Source organism: Chlorocebus sabaeus, chromosome 26 (assembly GCF_047675955.1).
Source record: "Chlorocebus sabaeus isolate Y175 chromosome 26, mChlSab1.0.hap1, whole genome shotgun sequence".
Lineage (NCBI taxonomy): Eukaryota > Metazoa > Chordata > Mammalia > Primates > Cercopithecidae > Chlorocebus > Chlorocebus sabaeus.
In genome coordinates this window covers 54,276,624-54,302,834 of record NC_132929.1, presented here as the reverse complement: position 1 = coordinate 54,302,834, position 26,211 = coordinate 54,276,624, and the positions used below count along the sequence as shown (strand labels likewise).

The window sequence follows — 26,211 nt, the reverse complement described above, 5'->3', positions numbered from 1 at the left end:
AGATGAATTGCTAGAAGCCAGCACACTGAAAGTAGCAAGAAGTGACTGCTAGTCACAGAGGAGAGGATGAAAAACTAAAAAATGGCCGAGCATGGTGGCTCGCGCCTGTAATCCCAGTATTTTAGGAGGCCAAGGCGGGAGGATTGCTTGAGCCCAGGAGTTGGAGACCAGCCTTGGCAACATAGCAAGACCCTGTCTCTACAAAAAATACAAAAATTAGCCAGGTTTGGTGGTGCAGGCCTGTAGTCCCAGCTACTCAGGAAGCTGAGATGAGAGGACTGCTTGAGCCTAGGAGTTTGAGGTTGCAGTGAGTGGTGACTGTGCCCCTGCACTCCAGCCTGGGCAACAGAGCAAAACCCTGTCTGCAAAATATAAATAAATACATACATACAAAACAAAAACTGAAAGGCGACCATTACCAACAACAACGAGGGTGAGACAGCAGATGGCCTGAGCAGTTTCACTTGTTTCCGTGTGGCAGGTCAGGTCAGGAAAGCCTGTTACTGGTTATAACCCTGAGTGAGCAGGAAGTTACTGGAGGTTTAGCATATTCTATTGTGGATGACATCTCCTCAAAGGGACTACCTCTCAAGGCCCCCATTAAGGAAAAGATCAGGCTTAATTCATTTGGAAAATTAGGTTTTGACATTCTCTTAATCATGCGCCCCAAATTCTGTAAGCGTAGGGCATAGAGAGTTGAATCAGTGCCTTGGACCAGCCACAGGGATAAGCAAGATGTTCTTGTTAAACTGATACTGGCAGAGGGCCAGGGTCCACCCTCTCATTGACCATGGCTGCTGGACAAGATCAGTGTCTGAGCAACAAGAAATTTGACACTGCACTGGATGCTGGCCCTCCAGGAAAAGGCACCCACTCGCAGCAAGAAGGTGCCGCCAACAGCCTCAACCTCCCTATAAACCGAAGGTTCTAATCACAATAAGTCCGCTTGACCCTTGACTTCCTTCGGTGGCTGTCTTTTCATTTAGTCTTTGTGTAGCTATTTTAAAACCAGAACCAGTTTACACTAATTTTCTGTGGGGAGAGAAGTGCTGCTCATACCTTTTGATTAGGAGGATTTAAAAACAGGTTTGTTTGTGAGGAAGCAGTTCAGATGGTGGGACATTACAGCCAAGGACAGCCTCCTGTCTGGCTAATGTGGAGGTGGCTGCCCAGCTGGTGATCTCAGAGGCTAATTAGAGCTGCTAACTCTAACCTGGGGTGCTGTCCACCGTCTTCTGAGGACACAGGCCGAGATAGGGCAGGGACATCAACCAAGTTCACAGTCTTCCCCAGATGATCACAGTGTGGGCCCCTGAGCCTAGCAGTGTACGTGTCCCTCGTTTGCCTGAACCCAGAGCTCAGGGGCCATTTGGTAACGTTGCAGCCCAAAGTGGAGGCAGCTTCTATCTGGCTATCCCAGAGAGCTGTAACCAAGGATCCTAAGTCAGGAGGACGAGTTCTGCAGCATTCAGGCGCCTCTGTCTGCCCGGCACAGGAGACCTCGCCCCGGAAGCACGTGTTGCCATCTCTTCAGTTTTTCCACAACCTCCCTGGAGCGGGTCGCCATAGCAATGGAAGGGCTGCTCCAGCCCTGTGGCCCAGGCCTTGCTCACAAATATCCCAAGAGCGGCGCCACCTCAGTTCCCCAATCATCCCCCTTCTCCCCATTCCCCTCCCTTCCTAACCTTCTGATATCTTTCACTTTAAAACCTATCTCAGGTTCTTAAACAGACTGCTGCCAGGTGGGCCTGGGTGTGTTCACAAACTTAGTTTTGTTCGGAACCTGCAGTGCCGACAAGGAGTAAGGCTGAATGTGAGAAGCAGGTAATTGGCCCAGCTTCCTGGGAACTGGGCAGGTACGGGGCTAGCCCCACCCTGACTGACAGACAGACAGGACTCCCTGGACCCAGGGTCCTTCCCTCAGGGACACCATGACCAGCTGCACAGATTGCATGCTGCACAACTCCAGTGGATTCTGTTTACATATTTGTTGACTGTGAAATATGTCTCTGGAGTTGTATAATCTTGCTGCAGTCCTGAAGTGTGTACTGAAATCCGTCTGCTCAGCCATGTAGGAGGTTGAGGTCTGGCCAGGTGAGCCCTGAGGAAAAATGATGCTGAAGGGCAGTCAGACTGAAATGATAATGAAAGCCCAGAAACCCATGAAACTCTGGCTGGCCAGAAGGGTAGACCCTTTAGCCAGGGTCACTGAGCCTGGGAGGCAAAGGGGATCTGGGTCAGGGGTGAAGGTACAAATCCCTGGGCCTCAGGTCTCCCTGGACCTCTTCCTGTCTTCTCCATGGAAGAGGGGAGGCCCTCACTGGGGGCCAGAATAGGGACCCCTGAGAGCACTATGAGCACCTGCAGCCCCACTCAGAGTTTCTGGGCATGGGTGGGGACTGGTGGGTCCAGGGAGTGACAGGTGGGGGCAGCTCCACCCCAAAAGTCTGCCCTCTCCAGGAGTGGTGTTCAGAATCCTCCAGTGCAGACCTCAGCCCCTTCCTCTACCAGATGGGGGCGCTGAGACCCCGAGAGAGGCATGAACTTGCCCAGGGTCACACCAGGAAGTAGAGCACAGAAGGCCTTGAATTCCCTTTCTCCCGAGCCCTCAGAGCCTACAGGGAGGCTGGGTGGGGGCAGGGTTAGCCCCTACAACCACTGAGGTCTTGTCCCCTGACCCACTGGGGTCTCCTCTGTGGATGGCCCCAGCATTTGTGGGAGACAGAGGTGCCAGTGTCCCCCTGGGTGTGCTGAGATGTGTGCCAGGCCAGAGTCCCTGAGCCCAGGCCAGTCCCCCACGTTCTAATGAATGTTTTTCCTGGTCCCCTCACCACCCCAGCTCACTGACTGACAGGCAGCCACTCTCCAAAGAGTCCCTGAACCATGCTCTCAAGCTCTCAGTGCCAGAGAAGGTGAATAATGCCCAGTGGGATGCTCCAGGTAAGCCAGCTGGGGGTTGCCGGGTGGGGCAGGGCGGGAAACTGCACCGTGCTGGGTCTGTTGGAGGGGTGGGTGGTGTGGGAGACCACCACACAGAACCGCGGGAAGGGGCAGCTGGGGATCTTGCTGGTCTCCACGCTCCCAGGGACTCCACCAAGCCCCTTCCTTCATGGCCACCATCAGGGCCAGGCGTGATGGAAAGGAATGGGGGCGGGCTGGGGAGACTTCTTCTTCAAGAAAGTTGAGAAGAAGAGAGGCCAGAGATAGAGACGGGTAGGACATCATCTGGGGCCAGGCCTTGGGAACTTGGATCTCTAGCACAGGGTTGCTGAGGGACAGGAGAAAGCCCAGATAAGCAATGCCTTCGGATTTTTGGCCTGGTTAACTGGGGCAAGGGGCAGGCAGACAGGTGCAGACTAGAAAGGTTTGTTTTGGAGGCTTGAAACATTACATATTATTTTCTTGATCTTCACCATCAAATAATTGTGCCTTAAGGAAGGCAGAGTTATTTACTCTGACTCTGAAGAGTCATCAAAATGATAACAATAATACAGCTTTTGTGCACTTTTATTGGCTGCACAACAACATTGTAACAACAACAGAAATTTAAAAACAAAAAGAAAACAATAGGTACCCAGCACAGAGGGTCAGTGCCGCCAGGTCAGCTGCCCCTCTCCCAGGCCAAGTGTCTTGGGTGGCTTTGGCATGGATCTGGCCTGAACTGTAGGGGTGGGTGTTTCCTCTCATGCCCCCTACCCTCGCCTCAGAGATAAAGGAGAAGGGACTGGGCCAAGAAGAGGATCAACTGGTTTCTGAGAATGGTTTGAAAGACACCGGGGAGAGGCCAGGAACAGGGCCAGCTGGGTCCAGGGAGCCTCCCACGCTCATCCTCCCAGGATTCCAAGGCATCTCGCTGACTTGCTGAGCCACGTGGAGCAGGTCCCACCAGCTCACTTAGGCTCAGACACCCCAGACTTTATAATCCCTTCTCTGGGGTGCTCAAAGAGCAGGTGTTGGCACCAGGGGCCTGGGCCACAGAAAAACCCTGGAGCTCAGCAAGTCCTGAGCATGAGTGATGGCACTGGCATTCCTGCAATTCAAGGGGCAGGAAGAGAGCCAGTGTGGGGGAGGCTCCGTGTCCCTTGGAGCCCCAGAAAAGCATCTGGCATCCCCAGGGAGAAACACGTAATCCCCAGCCCTGTGGGCCTCAATGCCTTCATCTGAATGGCTGTCGTCTGGCAGCCTTGCAGCAGCAGACACGCAGCATGGGCAGGTTTTAAACAAGCAGGGGAGGGAGTCCCAGAGAGGGTGCCTTCAGACAGGGCTGGAGTAGAGGCATCTGAGCAGCCAGAGGCCAGATGGGGGGCAGGGAGAAGGCCCTGAGTTTAATGGCGAGGCAGGGCCTGGGTGGGCAACTGCAGGGGAGGTGACAAGGCCATCACGATCTAGTGTATCAGGAATTTGGGAAGCTGACAGGGATGGCCAAGGTAGACACGCCCCAGGATCCTCCATCCTGTGTGCTGGGCTGTGAGGGAGACTGAGATGGACAATCTTCTTTCCTGCCCTCAAAGAACCCCCAGTCTGAGGGCAGACAGGTCCTCTGTAAAGGGCAGGGACAGGCTGAGGAAAGAGGGCTGCTCTCTGGGAGCTGTGGGGGCAAAGTGGGCCTCTTGCATTAGAAGGACCTCCAGTTGTCCTCAGAACCGCAAGCTCCCTCTAGGCCTAGAGGTCTGGACTGAGTGCTCTGCCTTTGGGAGTTCAGCTTCCAGGGCTGGTAACAAGGAGAAAGGGGCGGTTTGGGAGGGGCTAAGGAGGAACCATGGTTGTCAGCAGGCACCCAGAGCGGAGGCCACCGAGGGATCCCAGGTGCTTCCCAGGGCAGTGCTAAGCAGGCATCATGGGCTCCCACAGACCTGGCTCGGGGGCCATGCTCTGCCCAGCACCCTATCCTGCAGCCCTGGTGTCCTTGGGGGTGGAGGAGGAGCCTTTGCGCTGGAGTGTGGATGAGTTCCAGTTTCTCATGGATGGAGTGTCCACCGCGTGCCAGGCCTGGAGCGGAGCTTGGACTCTTTCTCATTGACTCCCCAGAAGCTTGGGAGCCCTGGGCTCTAGTCTCTGTGCAAGAAGGGGGATTGGGGCTGGCACAGATTGGGAGGGGTCTTGAAGCTGCCCTTTCACAAAGCACTTTTGATAAGACTGAGAAAAGGCAACTATCCCTATCAAAGACTGTTGGGGAGAAGGGATTCGTGGGATTAGGAGAGCTGAAAGTCCTCCTTCCCCACACAGTTGTGCCCTGAATAAGAAGAGCCAAGTCCTGCGCTAAGAGACTTTCTTGTATTCTTTCATTTTCTCTTCATATCAGCAGCAGGGAAAGCATATGTATCATTCCCATTTGGTAGAGGAAATGGAGCTCAGAGAGGGTTAGTGGTTTTCTCAGAGTCACACAACTGGTAAGAGGCGGAACTCTGAACTGGCCACACTGCCTCTTTGGGACCTAGATGGCGTCACACAGTCTGGTCTTCCAGGCCTGGCCCTCCCAGGTCTGGCCAGCCCCTGCCTCCCTTCCATCTAACTGTAGCCCCTGGCAGCCCCTCTGGGGAGCTCCTGGCGTCTTGTACACAGGAATCAGGGTTCACTCTGGAGCCCTCGGAGGCTCCCAGATCTCTTTGAGCTCCCAAAAAGTTTGAAGTCCTGAGCTCTGGTCCCCAGGCTGAGCTCTGAGCTGCCCTGATGGCTGTACTCACAGGGAACAGCTGCACAAAGTCCGGCCACAGAGACACTGGAATCTGACCTTCACACAAAGGCAGCCTTGTGCTGGGCCCTGGAGACACATTACTTTTTACTTGCTAGGCCTCTCTATATTAAGCATGAAGCCCAGCTGGAGAAGGGCAGCATCAAGACCAAAGAGAGGGAAGGGCACCCAGGGTGAGCAGCTGCTGGGGATGAAACTACTGGAGGTGCTGGCCAGGGCTGGCTCCCCACCCGCTTTCTCCCTAGGAAACTCCCACACCCGCTAAGGAGATTTTGAGATTGGGAAGCTAGGTGCTCAGCCCCACTTGTCTCCAGTCCAGTGAAGCCCTTTGTGGGTCAAGGGATTTGCTGGGCCTCCCTCAGTTTGTCACTCCCACCCTTCTCAAACGTCGCAAGGGGTGGTGTTTCAGGCTGGAGCTATGAGCTAGGGAGCTGGAAAGAAGCCCGATACAACCCTTGTCCTCAAGAAGCTCACAGTTTGAGGCCGGGTAGCAGGAGGAGGCCGTTGGGATAGTGGAAGGCAGAGGACCTACCTGTCCCAGCAGCCTCTGATGGGGGTGGGAGCGGGGGCCGGCAGGAAAGGCTTTCCAAGGCTCAGAGGAAATGAGTGCCGGTGATTCCTTCTCCGTGATATGGAAACAGGTAATCCTGGCCCTGCCAGCCGAAACGAGTGGAATCTCTAGTGGTCCTTAGAGAAACATTTTCCGCAGGGGTCAAGGCACCCACCCAGCCCCTGCCTGGACAGTCTCAGACACTGCCTGGGTGTCCCCTCCTGGGACCCTGTCATGTGGAACAGGTCTGGGGCAGGTCAGCCCAGGGCTTCTGGCTGGGATGCCTGACTTCTTGCTCAGACCCGGCTTCTCTCCAGTGGATGGAAACCCAGCCTGAGGTCTCCTGCACATCTCCTGAGCATGCTCACCTTTACAGGGGCAGGTAAAGCCCATCTTGGGTCCCTTACCCTGGTGGTCCAGGCCTAGACAAGTGGAATCCTAGAGGCAGGATTAAAAAGCTAAAATAATGACCATGGAGGAGCGTATAGAGAGTATCTTGTCCACCCCAATTGTAATTCAGATGGGGAAACTGAGGCCCAGGGAGACCAAGGGTCTGCCCAGGGTTACTCTGCTGTGGTGGCCAGAACTCAGAGCTCTTGAGTCCCCGTCGAGAAGGCTGGGAGTGGCAGCTGCAGGGACCCTCTCCCCTCGGGCACAGAGGAACTACCGAATAGCTGACAGACCCTTCTGTGATAGGTCTTGTCCTCATCTCTCTGCATGTCCTGGGGCCAATGTGGCCTCTTCCTCTTCTGTATCCCCAAGAGTGTCTTGCATTGGGCTGGCCCTCAGCTCAGGGTCCCGTGTTGGAGAGAGGGCCCCTCCTGGGGCTGGTCTCTGCCTGGCCTTTGGAGGAAGGCCTTTGGGGTCGGTGCCCTGCAGGACCATTCTCGGAGAGAGATCTGTTCTAGGTCTGAGATCCACCTCTTCCTCAGGACCAGTTATTCCTCCATCTGCACAATAAGCTGCAGCCTTTCCCACAGACCACAGAAAACAGCCCCAGCCTCCTGCTCTCTGCTGTTGTGTTGTTCTCCTTCCCGGCTACTTGAGTGACTGCCTTTGCTCTTTAGATGCCTTTATTCCAGAACCCCAGAGAACACAGCTCCCTGCCTGCCCAGTGGCCCCCAGCATAAAGGGTGGATGGATAAGATACAAGCCAGTGTCAGGCCAAGACAAGTGGCAGAGGGAGGAAGGGGGAGAGGGAGAGGGAGGTGGCAGAGAGTACCAGCCTTGCCTGGGAAAGCCCACCCCCGGCTCTCAGCTGACTTGGCACTTGGTAGGCAGGCAGTGTGCTGGTGGTGCTGCCTTGGCAGCAGGCTGTGAGCTTTCTGGGGTCTCCACTGTGCTCTGGATCTAGTCATTGGTTGCCTTTTGGAGTCAGCTCCTGCTGGGATCTGGATGCCTTGCTGGGCAACAGAGACCTTGATTGTGTCCTGGCCTCATTCTTGGCTGATATTGTAGCAGTGATCTTAGTTTGGGACAGAGCTGATAGTTGCACCCCTGTTGACGGGGCACAAAGGGGAGATGAGGACTATGTTAAGGACTGGCAATCATCCTGATTTCCTAAGTCCCTCCTACCCACAGGAAACCACCTTCAGAGAGGCAGGCTGAGAGGTGCCACAGCAGACCTGGGCCCACTTATATCCCTCCCTCATGCTTGGTTCTGAGCTGCCCAGCATGTGGCAGAGTCAGGGGACTGGGGCACACTCTCCACCCCGGCACCATCCAGGGGAGAGTAGACTTTCGACTCCCAAGCTTCCATTCACTGAACAGCCTGCCAGCTACTGACACAAGGCAGCTGCCGGGACCAACTGAGGCCTAGTCCCAACTCTGCCCCTAACTCTGCCATGACCTTGGCCATCCCTGCCCACTCTGGGACTCAGTTTTCTCATCTGTAAAAGGACCATCTAATCTACCTCTGATATGCTGTGTGTGGAAACTCCCTGCCCCAGCTTCCCAGGATGACCCACCTGGCTGAGGTCTCTGCCTGTATTCCTGATGCAGCTAGAAGCATCACATGCTTAATTTGATTTATTCTTTCAGCAAACACTTATTGCAAGGTCAGTGCTTGCATCAGAAGCTCAGAGTCTAGGTACAAAGGGGAGAGAGAGATGTCTTTAATACCTACAATGTGCTAAGCCTTTTAATAGTAATACGTTAATGCAGATCTTTTCAGTGTGGTCTATGCATTTCCGTATGCACATTTTTTGGTCCTCTTTTCACTCAATGTTATACTGTGAACATTTCCACATGTCATTAAATATTCTTTTAGTACTTTATTTTAATGACTGCATAGGAATCCATGATATGGCTCTACCATAATGAACCGAATAGGAGACCAGTCCCCTGTTGGACATTTGGGTTGTTTCCAATGGCTTTGCTAATAGACACAGAGCTGTACAGATATCCATCTCCACATTCTCGCTGTACATATCTATGATTGCTTCCCTTGAGTAACTTCCGGAAGGTATGATTGCAAAGTGCAAGGATGTTTCTGTTTTAAACCTTTGGATATATATTGCCAGTTGTCCCCAAGAAAGTTGTACCAGTTCATGTTCTGCACTGCACTGCACCTTCCAGACAGTGGATATTGTCTATTTGCCTGATTGTATCTTTGTTGCTTCAGGTTCTTTCCTTTTAGGAGAAACCCGGGGAGAGAGGGAGGTTAGGAGATGAGTTCAGATGGCTTCAGGAGATGTGGGTTATTGTGAGGAAAGGTAGGGAAGAAAAGAAGCTTAGAAAGAGGCTAGTAGGAGGTTGGGAGTGGCGGCTCACGCCTGTAATCCCACCACTTTGGGAGGCCGAGGAGGGCAGATCACGAGGTCAGGAGATCAAGACCAGCCTGGCCAACATGGTGATACCCTGTCTCTACTAAAATACAAAAAATTAGCTGGGCATTGTGGTGCGGTCCTGTAGTCCCAGCAGGGGAATCGCTTAAACCCGGGAGGCAGGGGTTGCAGTGAACCAAGATCGTGCCGCGGCACTCCAACCTGGCGACAGAGCAAGACTCTGTCTCAAAAAAAAAATAGTAATAATAATAGGAAAGAAAATAAAAGAAAAAATAAAGAGGTAGCAGGGAATGGGAAGAATGGACCTTCCTGGCTCCCTGCTCAGGTGACAACCAGCATTTTTGCAATTCAGCTCCTCCCTGCCTTGCTGCCACCACCTGCTTCTGTGCCCTGCACTCACTATGCTGTGACTTCCACCACCCCATTTTCTCAGCTTGGCTATCCTGATCTCTGCAAGTCACTTCCAAACTCTGCAACAGAGAGGCTCTAATTGTCTGTCACCACCTACAGGGAGCACTCCCACTGAGCAGTGCTCCTGCTGGCAACCTTACGTGCCTCTGGCCAGGGCTTGCAGCTCCAGCCTCATGCATGTGGTCAGGGTCGCAGGGCCAGTGTCCAAGGCTCAACAGCTGTACGCAACCCTTTCTGATTGTTCTGTCCTGCATTTGGCACACCTTGCCAGTAGCTAAAACCCTTCTAAGTCATTGTCCAGAGACTTCTCCTTCTTCTATAGAGAGGGATATTGGCAGAGGACACAGTGTGAGCAGAGCCCACAGGTGGGAACACATGGATGTGAGAAGATGGGGGAGGATTGTGCAGCCCAGGGTAGGAGACGCATCTCTCTTCCCTTCTTTTGGCTCTCAAGGGCGGGAGTGAGCTTGGCAGCTGGCACCCAAGGCTGAGGCCACTGAACTGTAGTGGGCCCAGGTCAGAAGGACACTGAGCAGGGCAGGCCCTACCTAGGTCTCTCAGGGGTGCAGCATGGGAAAGCAGGCTGGTGTGTCCCGCTGGAGGAGATACCTGCTCTGTGAGCCTGTCTCTGTGCTTAAGCACAACGTGTCCTGCCTCCTCATTGTCCACCCTGGGGGGCAAGAGTGAGGTGGGAGAGAGATGAAGGCCTGGGTTCTCCAGACACAGTCACTGGGTCTCCAGCCCTCCTGGGACTAGGGTTGGGCAGAGGTTAGCTCGTTCTTCCCTGGCCTCTGCTCGGGGCCAGGTTGGTGCTGGTAGCCAGGACTCAGAGAGGAGGGAACCTGACTTCCAGAGCTCCAAGCTGGTGGAAGAGGCAGCCCCGACCATGACCCCATCCTCCATTAGGCTCAAGGATGGAAGTCTTTAGTGAGGAGGCAACACATAGTCCTTGAAGGGCAGTAAAGTATGGACGTGTGATGGAGGGAAGGGCATTGCAGGCAGAGTCACAGCATGGGCAAAGACACAGAGGCGGGAAACCAAAGGGAACTGGGAGCAGTTCAAGTTGGCTCTAAGGAAAGGTGTGTGTTGAGGCTGGGAAAGGTAAGTGAGCCCCTTGGGGAGGGCCTGCCTTAGAAGCCATGGTATAGACATCTCCCTGTAGTCAATGAGAGCTGTTGGGGGCTTTTGAGCAGGTCAGACCTGGGTTTAGCAAGGTCACTCTGGGAGCCTCAGGAAGGTGGGAAAAGGCTGGTGGCTGGAGGTCATGGCTGCCCAAGATCACCTAGCCTGAGTCTGGCACAGGACTTGGCGGGAGACATGATAGTCCTTTCCCAGAGGAAATGGGAGATGTGGTGCCGGGGTCTTCCTTGAAGTTCACCATGAGAGGCAGCACCCCCATGGGAACAGAGCAGACTTGGGTATGGAACTGTGGGGGTTTGGATGCCAGCTCTGCCACTCAACTCTTTTGGGAGATGACAGTGGTGATGGTCAAAGAATGACATGGCACATGGCAGGGGCTCAGTAAGCAGTAAGCAAGAGATGATGGGGGCCTCAGTGAGGGCAGGGGCAGCCCCTTTCCCACCAGGATCTCCTCTTCCAGTTGGTCTAGGGGCTCAGACAGGCCCTGCTGGCTCAGCTGAGCTTGTGCAGAGAAAGGGCTGGGTCACACAGCTGGCTAGGAGGCCTTGTCACCCTTCCCAAGAGTGACAAGGGGTCCTCCAGGGCCAGGGCTCTTGTCCCTGTCAGGAAACAGCTGGGCTAATAGGAGACTGACCTTGCAGATCTATGAACCTTCCTTCCCTTCCCATGCCTCATTCCCCGCTTCCAAGAAGGATGTGAGATGACCTGACACAAAAGCACAGGCTCCATGGAAGAAGAAACAGGAACAAGACAGAACCATGTAGCTGATGAGAGAGGAGAAATTAGGTGAAGAAATCTGTCCAAAATGTCCATCAAGATTTTAAACACTCTTTTCCCTTGATCCGGTAAACCTCCTTCTAATAATCTAAACGTAAAAGGAGGGCTGGAGGCTGGATATCACTTGAGCATCCCTCAGTGGAGAGTGGCAGAGTCAATTACGATAGGGCCCAACCGTGCAGTACGACACAGCCACACAGCATGCACACAATGGGGCAGGCATGCTGATATCACCAACATTAAAGATGGATGATTTGGCTAATGGCTAGGTTTGATTTGAGTCATATGATTTAAAGCATACATTTGACTGGATGCAGTGACTCACACCTATAATCCCAACACTTTGGGAGGCCAACGTAGGAAGACTGCTTGAGACTAGGAGTTCAAGACCAGCCTGGGCAACATAGCAAGACCTTGTCTCTACTAAAATAAATAAAAAAAAAAAAATAGCTGGGAATGGTGGCATGCACCTATGGTCCCAGTTATTTACTTAGTCCCAGTTACTTAGGAGGCTAAGGTGGCAGGATCATTTGAGCCCAGGAATTGGGAGCTCCAATGACCTGTGATCACGCCTCTGCACTCCAGCTTGGGCAACAGAGCAAGACTTTGTCTCAAAAAAAAATTAAATTAAAATTATTAAATTTATTTAAAACACACCCAGATTTCTGGTAACTTTTGGTCTCCATTCCTACTGGGTACCAAATCCTAGAGTTGAGGAGCGGCCACCCCATTTGGATGAAGTATGAATTCTTCCACCTCCACAGTCCCCTTTGGATGACAATCACTCCTTGCTGCCTCCTTGATACTGAGGCTGCAGTCGGTACGATTATCATTGCCCTTGCACTGCAGCTTTTCTTTCTTTTTAAAAAACTTTACTTTTTAAATTGACAAAAATTGTACACATTTATTGTGTACAATATGTTGTTTTAAAATATGTATACATTGTGGAATGGCTAAATCGATCTAATTAGAATACACATTACTTTACATACTTCACACACCTGGCTAAATTTTTGTAGAGATAGGGTCTACTTTTTGTAGAGATAAGGTCTCTCTTTTGTTCAGGCTGTCTGGAACTTTTGGCCTCAAGCAATCCCCTTGCCTTGGCCTCCCAAAGTGCTATGATTACAAGCGTGAGCCACTGCACTTGGCCTGTAGTTTTTCATATAATGCAAAAATATGGTCAGGCACAGTGGCTTATGCCTGTAATCCTAGCACTTTGGGAGGCCAAGGCTGGAGGATCGTTTGAACTCGGGAGTTTGATACCAGCCTGGGCAACATGGCTAACCCCTCTGTCTCTACCAAAAATACAAAAAATTAGCTGGGCTTAGTGCTGCACACCTATGGTCTCAGCTACTCAGGAGGCTGAGATTGGAGGATCTTTTGAGCCCTGGGTGACAGAGTGAGACCCTGTCCCCCGCCGACCCCGGCAAAAAAAAAAAAAAAGAAAAGAAAAGAAAAATATTGCACTGTTCCATGTCTCTATCAAAAGCAGAGAAACAAAAGGTGGACTCCAAGGTCCATGTGTCTCAAGGAAAGTAAGAGTGAGCTCATTTCTTCCTGGAAAAGAAGACTGCCTCTGGTTTCACTTGCAAATCCTGGGGCACTTCATTCATTATGTATTACAATACATTATTTACTATGATGCTGATACACTACCCACCTGGTCCCAGGAGCATTTTGGGTTTACTACAGGTGATTAATACATTAATAACATGACCTCCCCCCCGCCACCTTATTTTTCATAAAAAGCAATTGCAACAACAAAATAAAACCTAAGTCCTTGCATGTGTATTTGTAGAAAGAGGGCCTATCACTTTTTCTGTCATAGACTGCTGAATTGTTTTGTATTTCTTGGAACAAGTATGCACATTTTTGTCATTAAAAAGAGATTATAGGCCAGGCACAGTGGTTCATGCCTGTAATACCAGCACTTTGGGGGGCCAAGGCAGGCAGATCACCTGAGGTCAGGAGTTCAAGACCAGCCTGGCCAACATGGCGAAACCCCATCTCTACTAAAAATACAAAAATTAGCCAGGCATGGTGGCACACGCCTGTAATCCCAGCTACTCAGAAGGCTGAGGCGGGAGAGTCACTTGAACCCAGGAGGCAGAGGTTGCAGTGAGCCAAGATCATGCCACTGTATTCTAGCCCGGGTGGCAGAGTGAGACTTTGTCTCAAAAACAAAAAAAGAGATTATAGTGGCTGGGCATGGCGGCTCACGCCTGTCATCCCAGCACTTTGGGAGGCCAAGGCAGGCTGATCACTTGAGGCCAGGAGTTCCAGACCAGCCTGGCCAACACAGTGAAACCCTGTCTCCACCAAAAAATACAAAAAAATTAGCCAGGCATGGTGGTACATGACTGTAGTCCCAGCTACTCGGGAGGCTGAGACAGGAGAATTGCTTGAAACCAGGAGGTGGAGGTTGCAGTGAGCCGAGATAGCACCACTGCACTCCAGGCTGGTCAATATAGTGAGTGAGACTCCATGTCAAAAAAAAAAAAAAAGGAAAGAAAGAAAGAAAAAAGAAAAAAGAGAGAGATTATAAATGCTCAAGTTAAAATGTTTGGCTAGGAGATCCCAAGACTCACCTCTGCTCTTCTTGGCAACCTGGGTGAACAGGTGAATACAGAGGAGCGTGAGCTTCTAGGGGTGAAAGTCACCTTTTCTCTGGTCCAGGCCTAGGAGGAATCTGCGCCAGGGGAGGGAAGAGAAGTAATAACCACTGAGCGGCAACTGGATGCCAGGCCCTGGGCATGCTCTGAGGGCCATTGCACAGGACCCTTGCACCACTTTGTGGGGGGGTCAACATTCTCTCTATATATATATTTTTTGACAGAGTCTTGCTCTATCACCCAGGCTGGAGGGCAGTGGTGTGATCTCAGCTCACTGCAACCTCCACCTCCCAGGTTCAAGCAATTCTCATGCCTCAACTTCCCAAGTAGCTGGGATTACAGATGTGCACCACCATGACCAGCAAATTTTTGTATTTTTAGTAGAGACAGGGTTTCACCATGTTGCTCAGGCTGGTCTTTAACTCCTGGCCTCAAGCGATCTGCCCGCTTCGGCCTCCCAAAGTGCTAGGATTATAGGCATGTGCCACCATGCCCGGCCCTCTGTGTTTTTCTTAAGTAGCTTTATTGAGCTATAACTTATATGCCATGAAATTTACCCATTTTAAGTGCACAATTTGATTATTTTTAGCAAGTTTATGGAGTTGCAAAACATCCCCACAATCCAATGTTGGGACATTGCCGTCACCCCAAAAAGATCTCCTGTGCTTATTCCATGGTCACTCCCCACTCCCACGTCTAGCCTGGGGCAACCACTAATCTGCTACTATCTTTTCTGCCTTTCCTTTTTCGTACCTGGCTTCTTTCATTGAACATGTTTTTGAGTTTCATCCATGTTGTAGCCTCTATCCGTACTTTATTCCTTTTTATCTATTTTTAATTTATTATTTAACTTGATTTTTTTTTTTTTTTGAGTCAGAGTCTCGCTCTGTTGCCCAGGCTGGAGTGCAGTGGTGCAATCATGGCTCACTGCAGCCTTGACCTCCCACACTCAAACAATCCTCCCACCTCAGCCTCCCAAGTAGCTGGGAATACACGCACACACCACCATGCCCTGCTAATTTTTTTTATTTTTTGAAGAGATGGGGTCTCACTATGTTGCCCTGGCTGGTCTTGAACTCCTGGGCTCAAGTGATCCACCCGCCTTGGTGTCCTCCTGTGTTTACAGGTGTGAGCCACTGCCCCAGGCCACTTTGGTCCTTTTCAGAGCTGAATAGCATGCTACTCTCTGAGCACATTTTGTTTTTTACTTACAAGTCAGTGGACATTTGGATTGTTTCAATTTTTTTACTCATAAACAATGCTGTGAAGAACATCCATGTGTAAGTCTTCTTGGGGGACATGTGTTTTTATTTCTGTTGGGTAGATACCTAAGAGTGCAGTTGCTGGATCGTGCTGTAGTTTATGTTTAACTCTTTAAGAAACTGCTAACCTGTTTTCCTACATGGCTGTACCATCTCATTCCCACCAGCACTGTATGAGGGCTTCATCACATTTGCAGGTGATGAAGATGCGGCTGAGAGAATGGTTTGTTAGGTCAAACAGCACACAGAGGCAGAATTAAGGTTTTTGAACCCAGGTGTACCTGACTTTCTGGTCTGGGCATGGACTTTAGCAAAATGCAACAGTTAGAGGCTCTGAAGAGGCAGATCAGCGGGGTCCACCAGGCTGGCATCCCGGGATATGGGGCAAGGCTTGGAGAGGGCTGAGGAGTGACTGGACAGGGCTCGGTAGCCCTTGACTCACGCCACTACCTGAGAACTCGGGGCTCCCGCATGGCCAGTGGCAGAGGCGTTCATCCCAGGAGGTCTTGGCCTCTGCCATACATAAGATCTTCTCTCTGGCACCCTCCCCTGCCCCGCCTGCATTTCCTGCAGGCTGCCATGTATCCCGTTTGGGTCTGGATATGTCCTTGTCATCCCCACTTCTGGCGCTCCACAGGAGGAGGAATGGGCTTTCCTGTCCCAGCCCCCAGATCTTTACCTCTTTCTGCCAACCTCAGAGTCTGCATGCAACCTAAGAGTGTCAAAGAGGAGGAACAAGCTCATCTTGTTCATCCGTCTGCCTCAGGGAAGGACCAGTGACGGGACAATGGGCGAGGTGGGTCTGGCCAGCAGGTGGCAGAGCAGCCCACGTGTCCTGGCCAGCCCTCACCCCTTCCCACCATCATCGTGGAACCACCACCTTTGCCCCAAGGAAAGGAGGTCTCATGGGACCAAAGGGTCCATACCACCCATTCAAGCTTCGTTTGCAAATTTGGAAAAAAAGAGGAAGAAGGAAAACGTGCATTTATGGAGCACCAGCCATAGGTCAAAGCTTCTTCATATACACCCTTTCTCTTGATTCTCATGTCCACCCTGAGAACTGAGTCCTCATCTTTCCCCTGAAACCGATTCAGTGGTTCAGTGGCTTGCCCAAGTCTTGCATACTAAGTAGTAAACCTCTCTTCCCACCCACCACACACGGAGTAAGCCTCTGACTCTTAAAGGCGGGGTGGCACCCCTGACAATGTCCTAAGTGTGAGCTGTGGCATCAGGTACACCTAAATTCAAATCCTGACCCTGCACTTTCTCGATGTGTGATCTTGGGTACATGACTGAAACTCTCTGAGTTGCAGCTGCCCCATCTGTGCAATGGAGCTTTCCAAACCCATGCTGTGAAGACTAAATGAGACACCTCATTTGTGAGGGAGAATGAGCAAAGACTGTTGTTATTTCCCGAGACTGGGAGACTAGAGAGCAGGGCTGATGGTTTTCAGGCTCCTCCAGACTCTCAAGAGGGTAGTTCTCTTTGGTGCTTTGACCTTCTGTCTAGTTGGGTCTGTCCCCAGCCCGTTCACAGGAGGGCAGGGAAAGCCAGACACCCTGAAGGAGATCTGGAGTTCTGGAGATCTGACAGTTCCACTGTCCAACCTTGGGAGGCAAATTCCAGCTGGGATAAAAGAAGGAACAGAGTGTCTAGGCCTTCCATCTTTCCTCCAGTTATTTCCTCTCATCTTCTTTGCTGCATCCCTAAACTTTGCTCTTCCTTCAAGGCTGAGTCAGACCTCTTCCCCTAGGTGGTCTTCCAGCCTACCCCAGCCTACCCTTGCCTGCCAGCCTCAAGGCCCCGTATCCAAGGCATTTTCAGCACCAGAAGGGCTGCGAGCTCCACCCAGGGCAGGACAAGGGTCCCCTGGGGAAAACCTCAGGCTGGCATCATCCAAGCTGTGGTCTCCCCCCACCCCGCAGAGGAGGCACTGTGGACGACTCGGGCCGATGGCCGAGTGCGCCTACGCATAGACCCCAGCTGCCCACAGCTTCCCTACACTGTGCATCGGATGTTCTACGAGGCCCTGGACAAGTACGGGGACTTCAGCGCTCTGGGTTTCAAGTGCCAGGACAAGTGGGAGCACATCTCCTACTCCCAATACTACCTGCTCGCCCGCAGAGCCGCCAAGGGCTTCCTGAAGGTAAGGGGGCCCTTCATGGCAAGGCCTTGCCCCTCCCCAGATGTGCCTGCCAGCTCTGGGCCTCACAGGCCTCCTCTCCAGCTGCCCACTGAGCAAGGCTCTTAGGAACAGTAACTGTAAAAGCCATCACTGTGCGTGGAACTGATACTCCATGCTGGGCCGCGTACTGAGCTTTTATTTGCTGAGCCCCTACCATGTGCCAAGCACTTGATACTCACTTTTCATTTGTGAGTGATCACATTCAGGGCGGGCTGGAAGTCCAGCGTGCTGGGCTGAGGGACCGGACAGACTCCCTGGGAAGGCCTTGGGAGGGGCAGTGAGGGCTGTTCAGTGACCAACCCCTTCTCCTCCAAGGGGATTCTCTGACTGAGGGGACCCTGGGAGGGTGGAGCCTGCAGGGTCCCCTGCAGTCTCGGTGGGGGCTCTGAGAGGGGCATGAGGGTCCCAGTCCCTGCCTGGCTGACCTGGCCTGTCTGCCTTTGGCCTGGAGCTCGGCCTGGAGCGGGCCCACAGTGTGGCCATCCTCGGCTTCAACTCCCCGGAGTGGTTCTTCTCGGCAGTGGGCACAGTATTTGCAGGGTGAGTGGCGGGGGCAGGGACGGGGTCTCCAGTGGGTTGGCGGTGGGTAGAGGGTAGGGGAGGGTCCTCATCTCTTTTTAGTAGCCCCCACCCACTCCCCACCATCATGCTTCCTCCCTGGGGCCTTCTGGTGGACCTGCATCTGGCGCCCTCTCTGCAGGGGCAGAGGTGTTGAGGTGCCTTGGGAGCCCCTCCTGCCAGGCTATGGGAGCTCTCTGGGTCTGGGGGCTACAGATGTGGGGTGGGGGAAGGGGGTGGCCCCTCTGCACCTCCCCTAAGGTGAATCTTCCTGGGTCTCCTACAGTGGCATCGTCACCGGCATCTACACCACCAGCTCCCCCGAGGCCTGCCAGTACATCGCTTATGACTGCTGCGCCAATGTCATCGTGGTCGACACGCAGAAGCAGCTGGAAAAGATCCTGAAGGTTTGGGGAAGGGGCAGTGGGCATGCGGTCAGAGGCTGGGTATCTCCATGCGCCTTCACTTCAACTCACACGGGACCTTCCCGCCCTCCATCCAGAGTGTCCTCATCCTCAACAGCAACCCTCTAACTCACACACAGCAAGCAAAGCAGGGCAACAGCTATTTATCCATTTGACAGGCAAGGAAATGGAGGCTCAAGGGACATGCCCCAGAAGTGGTGATAAAGCCTTGGATAGGACTCCTGTCCAGCCACTGCCCCCCATGGCTTTCTCTTTGGGACAGGATCTCCCCTAAAGGGGAGCAAGAGCTGTGGGGGCCGGGGTCCTCTGGCAGTGGAAGGGTTATGTGCAGGTGAGTGGCTTAGGGCTCTGACATCTTGAGCACTCGAGTCTAGATGAGAAACGGGGTGATGGGGGTGGCGAGGGCTGCCACAGGGTGAGGGTCGCGCCAAGTCAGAGACAGTGAGGGCAGAGCAGGAGCTCAGAGTGCCTCTAGAGCCAGCAGGGCCTTTTCTGGAGTGTTGATGATGCCTCCTGATCTAAGGCCCACCCCTAACGGGCTCTGTCCCCTCATGCACCATACTGGGGTGTGGTAGTCTGGGGACACCTCTGTGTCTCAGCTGAACCCAACAGCCTTTGAGGCATTCAAGGGCTCCCTGCATCCCAAAGGAGGCCCCAGAGACTGACTTGTTGACTTGCCTCTGATTCTGGAGATGTCACCTGGGCCACAGCTTCCATCTGTACCTGAGGGTGGGACAAATGGTCTCCAACCTTCCATGACTATGGGATCTGGATCCCCAGAGGTGCCAGAGCAGATGCCTACCCTCATTTCTAGTGGAGAAGTTTCCCGAAGCCTGAAAGAGAAAAGCAAGCGGGGCCAGTAGTTCCCAGCAGGGCAGTGCCAGAATCCTTGGGGGAGACCCAGGCTGCAGCCCAGACCCTTGAGGCAGAACCTCTTGGAGGGCTTTGTGACTTTGAAAATAGCCAAATCAGAGTGACTTTGAAAATAGCCTCAGCTGAGGCTGTGGGCAGCCCAGGCCAAGAATTTCTGGCTCACAGCGAAATAAAATGAAGCCCCAGGAAGACCTCAGAGCTGCCCTGGCTGGACGAACAAAGGCCTCTGAGCAGGGTTTAAACCCAGAGGTGGTGTAGAGAAGCAGGTGAACACACACACTTGGGCTGGACCTGCCAGAGCTCAAATGCAGTGTGGCCTAGGGGAGGATGGTGACAGGCGCAGAGGTCAACTGGAAGGGCTGGTGTAAAGGTAACTGTTAGACCAGCGTCTGGCTCTTGGTGGGCGCCTGCGTTCATTTGCCAAGGCTGCTGGAATGGGGTGGCTTCTGGGGTTGGCTGGCCATCTTTGTGCTCCTTGGCTTGTAGACACATCATCCAGGCCTCTGCCTTCATCCTCACCTGGCATTCTCCCGGTGTCTTCACGTTGTCGTCCTTCTGTATCTGTCTCTGTGTCCCAATTTCCCATTTCTATCAGGACACCAGGAATATTGGATTTGAGCCTACCTTAATGACTTTGTTTTAATTTCATTATCTCCATAAAGACCCTGTCTCCAAATAAGGTCACACTTAGAGGTACCAGGGGTGAGGACTTTGGGATATCTCTTTGTGGGGATGGGGACACAATTCAAGCCATGGCAGCACCATATAAGTGCTTTTAAATCATTATGTTGTCATAGTCTTCACTTGTAAGACAAGAAAGAAAGGGGTTCTGTCTAAGACTTAGGGAGCTTTCCTGGAGGGACTGGAAAAGGCATTCCATCCAACACCTACCCTCTGTCCATTTCACACATGAAGAAACAGACCCAGAGTGGAAAAGGAGAGTCCCAGGTGGCGGCACCACAGCCCACAGTAGCAGTGGATAGAAACTGTTCATGGCACACTGGCTCCACTGAGTGCCCTGCAGACATTGCAGCAGCCCGAGAGATGGGTCTTCTCACTCATTTTACAGGCAAGGAAATCAAGGGCCAGAGCAGTGAAGTATGGCTTCCATCCCTGGCAGGTGGCAGTTGAGTGACTCTGTGCTGCAGCTTCTTAAGAGGACGCCATAAGAACCATTTGTGAGAGAAATCAAGGGGACTACATCTCTCCACAAAGCATCATTTATGGAGAGCTTATAAAGTGCCAGAGCCTGCTCTGAATACCCTAAATCAGCAACTGAGGCAGAGCGAGCCCCTCCTCTTCCAGCGAGGACAAGAAGGAAATATATAGCTGTGGCCAGCTCCTTACAGCCCTTGGAGGCCAGAGGCACTGTGAGACAAGGCTGAGGGAGGCCCCCACTCCCATTAATGTCTGGGCTGGGAATGTCAGCAACCTTAGGGTTTCAACCCTCAGCCTATGGCAGCAGGGCTGGCTTCAAAGGGGTGTGGCCCATGCTTCACCTCACACAAAGTCTGAGTTTATGAAATTCTCTCTTTTCCTTCTTCTCTTCTCTTCTCTTCTCTTCTCTTCTCTTCTCTTCTCTTCTCTTCTCTTCTCTTCTCTTCTCCTCTCCTCTCTTCTCCTCTCCTCTCCTCTCCTCTCCTCTCCTCTTCTCTCCTCTCCTCTCCTTTCCTCTCTTTTCTCTTCTTTTCTTTTCTTTTTCTTTTTTCTTTTCTTTTCTTTTCCTTTTTTCTTTTCTTTTCTTTTCTTTCTGGCAGAGTCTCACTGTGCCACCCAGGCTAAAGTGAAGTAGCTCAATCATAGCTCACTGCAGCCTCGATATCCTGGGCTCAAGTGATCCTCTCACCTCAGCCTCCCAAGTAGCTGGAACTACAGGCATGGGGCTCTACAACTGGCTAATTTTGTGTAGAGATGAGGTCTTGCTCTGTTGCCCAGGCTGGTCTCAAACACCTGGCTTCAAGCAATCCTCTGTCTCAGCCTCCCAAAGTGCTGGGCTTACAGGCATGAACCACCTCACCCAGCCTTGAAACTCTTAATAAGGTTTGAACAAGGGGTCCCACATTTGCATTTTGTACCTGGCCAGTTCTGCCTTCGGGTTCCAGACCCCTCCAGGGGTTTGCTCTAATCCATGTGAGTGTACCTAGTTTTATCCCATTTTAGGATTATTTTGAAACCCCTTTTTTAAATGGGCACTTGGGCCTACTTGTGTTTTACTCAGAAGGATGTATCAAATGGGCCCACTTCATGAATGAGGGGCTTGTCTTGCCTCCAGGGGGGATCCTTTTCTGTCTCAGCTCCTTTTGACCCTGTGTTTTCAGGATCTCTCATTCTGAACATCTCCATCCTGTCTGACTTGAATCAATACTTGAGATTGGTTTGGATTATGCCACCTAAGATGAATTGCTCAGAGAGAATGAGAAGCGCCTTCTCCTTTGGCTCCTAGCAGGGATGCTCTGTCGCTGGCCCTCCCAGGCACCTTGGCCTTGCTGTGACTCAATTTCTTCAGGTTTGACGGCTTCATAGACCCCTGTGACTTGGAGGCAAAGGGGTCATTGGACTAGTTCCTGAGCTCCACTCCTCACAGCCCCACCCAAGCACTGATCCAGCCTCTCCCAGGACAGGCTTAAGATTTGCTTGAGGGCCAGGCTGGCAGATGCCTGAGCTACCTGTACCACTTGTACCCAGTAGTCATCCCTTCTCAGCCTCACCTGAGGGAGTCACACTGGCCCCACCATTCCCTCTCTTATCAGAATCCAGGGTAGGAAGGGTGGAAGACATTAAAAAGCCTCCCCACCCAGTAGGTTTTGCCAGGCCCCTCAGGGAGGCCAACCCCCTTGTGTAAGTTGTTGGTCTAATCCAAATACCATCTCCCATCCCCATTTTGCAGTTGAAGAAACTGAGGTCCAGAGTTAGGAAATGACCACCCCAGGTCAATATTTAAAAGAAAGCTTGGTTTTTTAAATGTTTGAGACAAAGTCTCACTTTGTCACCAAGGCTGGAGTGCAGTAGCATGATCATGGCTCACTGCAGCCTCGACCTCCTGGACTCAAGCAATCCTCCCACCTCAGCCTCCTGAGTAGCTGGGACAACAGGTGCCTGCAGCACCATTCCTGGCTAACTTTTGTACTTTTTCTTTAGAGAGACAGGGTCTCACTATGTTGCCCAGGCTGGTCTCAAATTTCTGGCTCAAGCAATCCAAAATCCTGGAATTACAGGCATGAGACACCATGCTTGGTAATATGGTTAGGCTTTGTGTCTCCACCCAAATCTCATCTTGAATTGTAATCTCCAGATATTTAGGGAGCGACCTGGTGGGAAGTGATTGGATTATGGGGGTGGTTCCCCCGTACTGTTCTCATGATAGTGAGTGAATTCTCATGAGATCTGATGACTTTATAAATGGTAGTTTTTCCTGCACTAATACACACTCGCTCTCTTTCTCCTGCTGCCATGTAAGACATGCTCGCTTCCCCTTCTGCCATGATGGTAAGTTTTCTGAGGCTTCCCCAGCCATGCAGAACTGCGAGCCAATTAAACCTCTTTTCTTTGTAAATTACCCAGTCTTGGCCTGTATCTTTATAGCAGTGTGAGAACATACTAATACACCTGGCATAAAATAAAATTTGTATTATGAAAGTTTTCAAACAAAAAAGTAGAGAGAATCCCCATATATCTATCATCAGATCCAATCATTGTCAATGTGTTTTCATCACACTTGCTTCTTCAGTTCACCTTTTTGCTGAAGTGTGTGAAGGAAAATATCTGATATTATGTCACTTCATTATCTGAATACTTTAATATGCATCTCTAAAAAATATGAAATAAGCTCTTTCTCAAATAAGCTCTGTAACTTTATCACACCTAGCACAAGTAAAATAATTCTATCATATCATCTAATACACATATGATGTCTTTTTTCCAATTTTTTGTTGTATTAGACACATATGACATAAAAACATACCATCTTAACCATTTTTAAGTGTCCAGTGGTAAGTGCATTCAGATTGTTGTACAATCTCCACCACCATTCATCTCCAGAACTCTTGTCATCTTACAAAACTGAAATGTTGTACTCATTAAACAACTCCCTATTCCCTCCTGGCAACCATCATTCTACTTTCTGTCTCCATACCCACGATGTCATCGCATCATTGGTTTATTTGAATCAGGATCTAAACCAGGCCCACGTGTTGCATGTGGTGGTGTCTCTTAAGTGTCTTCTAATTTAGAACAAAGCTCTACCCTTGACCAGTGTGGTCCCCAAATTAGCATCATCTGGGAACTTAGAAATGCAAATTATCAGGCTTCACGCCAGTCTTATTGAATCATAAACTTAGTGTGTTGGGCCCAGCATTCACATTTCACAAGCCCTCTGGCGATTCTGACGCACATTCAGGTGTGAGAACTTCTGCCATAGACCCTGCAGTAACTAGGCAAGTCATCTTGTACAGGGTCTCATGTTCTGTGGTTGTCTGACTGCTTGCTTTTGCTGTCAATTAACTTGTCCCTCTAACTTCTGTATTTCCTGTTAGATCTAAAGGCTTGATGCATTTCAGATTGGACTTTTTTGGCAAGAACACCCCATACGTGGTACCATGTCCTTCATAGAGCACCAGCTCAGGAGGCACATGATGACAGGCAGTACCACTTTCAGTGATGTTGGGCTTCAGGTCATGACCACCTTCTCTTCTTCCACTGTGAAATTCCCCATCAACCTTTCTCCTAATGGTTTTAGCATCCCTTGATGATGTTTGCCTGAATTAATTATTTTATTAGGGGTAGCAAAATATTGATTTTCTAATTCATTGGCTGGAATTCTCCAAAGAAAGTACTTTCCCTCATTACCTGGGGCTCTTTGGTACTTGAGACACTCTGTTTGTACAGAGTAGGTGTGATAGAATAATGATCAATTTTGGTGAATGTTCCATGCATACTTGAAAGAATGTGTACTCTGCAGTTGTTGGCTAGAAGGTTCTACAAATGTTAATTAAATCAAGTTGGTTGATAGTGTTTTAATTTTGTCTTCTGTATCTCTGTTGATTTTCTGTCTTCTTGCTCTATCAAATACTAAGAAAGGGAATGTGGAAATCTCCAATTATTATTGTAGACTTATCTATTTTTCCTTCCAGTTCTATTAGGTTTTGCTTTATGTATTTTGGAGCTCTGTTATTAGGCATATACATGTTTAGATTATTATGTTTTCTTGATAAATTAACCCTTTATCATTAAGAAATGTCCTTCCTTATCCCTGGTAATAATTATTGTTCCAAAACTACTTTGCCTCAAATTAATGTAGGCACTCCAGGTTTCTGATAATTAATGTTTGCATGTATATATTTTTGTATTCTTTTAATTTTAACCTATCTGTGTCTTTATATTTAAAGTGAGTTTCTCATAGACAGCACATAGTTGAGTCTTGCCTTTTATCCAATCTGACAAAATTATGTATAAATCCACCATTTGGCTATTTTTTTATTTGTCCCATCTATTCTTTGTCCCTTTTCTTTTCTTTCCTGACTTTTTTGCATTTTTTATCGTGTTTTGCTTTGGTATTCCATTTGATCTCCACTGGCTTATTAGTTATCCTTTATTACTATATCAGTGTTTGCTCTGATTTTACAATGTGCATCTTTAACTTATCACAGTGTACTCTCAAATTACCAGTTCCCATGAAATGCGGAACCGTACAACAGTATACTTCCACTTCCCCTCCCATCCTTTCAGCTGTTGTCATCCATTTTACTTCTATAGAGGTTATAAACCCCACAAACATTGTTATTACTCTTGCTTTCAACAGTTGAGTATCTTTCTTTCTTTTTTCTTTTTTTTTAAGACAGGGTCTCACTCTGTCACCCAGACTGGAGTGCAATGGTGCAATCATGGCTCACTGCAGCCTCAACCTCCTGGGCTCAAGCAATCCTCCCACCTCAGCCTCCCAAGTAGCTGGGACTACGGCCATGTGAGGCTGCAGTGAGCCGTGATTGCAACACTACACTCCAGCCTGGGTGACAGAGTTAGACCCTGTCTTAAAAACAGAAAAACAAAAAAAAGAAAAAGAAATAATTAAAGACACTCAACTGCTGAAATCAAGAGTAATACCAATGTATTGTGGGGTTTATAACCTCTATAGAAGTAAAATGGATGACAACAGCTGAATTTTTGTATTTTTTGTAGAGACAGAGTCTTGCTGTGTTGCCCAGGCTGGTCTCAAATTCCTGGGCTCAAGCAATTTGCCCACCTCGGCCTCCCAAAGTGCTAATATTACAGGCATGAGCCACTGCACCCAGCCCAGATGAGTATCTTTCAGAGAAATTTTTAAAGAAGGAAATACTATGTTTCATATTTACCCACATTTTTTGCCATTTCTGATACTCTGTCTTCCTTTATGTAGATCCGAGTTTTTATCTGATATCATCTTTTCAGCCTTAAGAACTTTTCTTTAATATTTCTTATAGTACAGGTCTGATGGCAATACATTCTCTCAGCTTGTCTTTGTCTGAAAAGGTGCTTGTTTTTCTGCTCATTTTTTAAAAGTCATTTTATCTGATTTAGATTTATGGGTTCACAGGGTTTTGTTTTGTTTTTTTTTCTTTCAGCACTTTAAAGATTTCATTTCAATGTTTTCCATTTGCATCTGGTTTTTTTTTTTTTTTTGAGACGGAGTCTTGCTCTATCACTCAGGCTGGAGTGCGGTGGCATGATCTCGGTTAACTGCAACCTCCGCCTCTCGGGTTCACACCATTCTCCTGCCTCATCCTCCTGAGTAGCTCGGACTACAGGCGCCCACCACCATGCCCAGCTAATTTTTTGTATTTTTTAGTAGAGACGGGGTTTCACCGTATTAGCCAGGATGGTCTCGATCTCCTGACCTCATGATCTGCCTGCCTTGGCCTCCCAAAGTGGTGGGATTACAGGCGTAAGCCACTGCACCCAGCC

The 26,211-nt window shown here is 50.3% G+C and overlaps 1 protein-coding gene across 1 annotated transcript in view; it reads left to right on the top strand.

Moving 5' to 3' along the window:
• Positions 1-26,211, top strand: part of ACSBG1 (acyl-CoA synthetase bubblegum family member 1) — a 64,851-nt gene that overhangs the window by 24,055 nt on the left and 14,585 nt on the right. The window contains exons 2-5 of the mRNA XM_008015727.3: positions 2,840-2,940; positions 17,160-17,380; positions 17,871-17,959; positions 18,264-18,384. Of these exons, the coding sequence (XP_008013918.2) occupies positions 2,840-2,940; positions 17,160-17,380; positions 17,871-17,959; positions 18,264-18,384 (532 nt within the window). The remainder of the gene's footprint in view (positions 1-2,839; positions 2,941-17,159; positions 17,381-17,870; positions 17,960-18,263; positions 18,385-26,211) is intronic.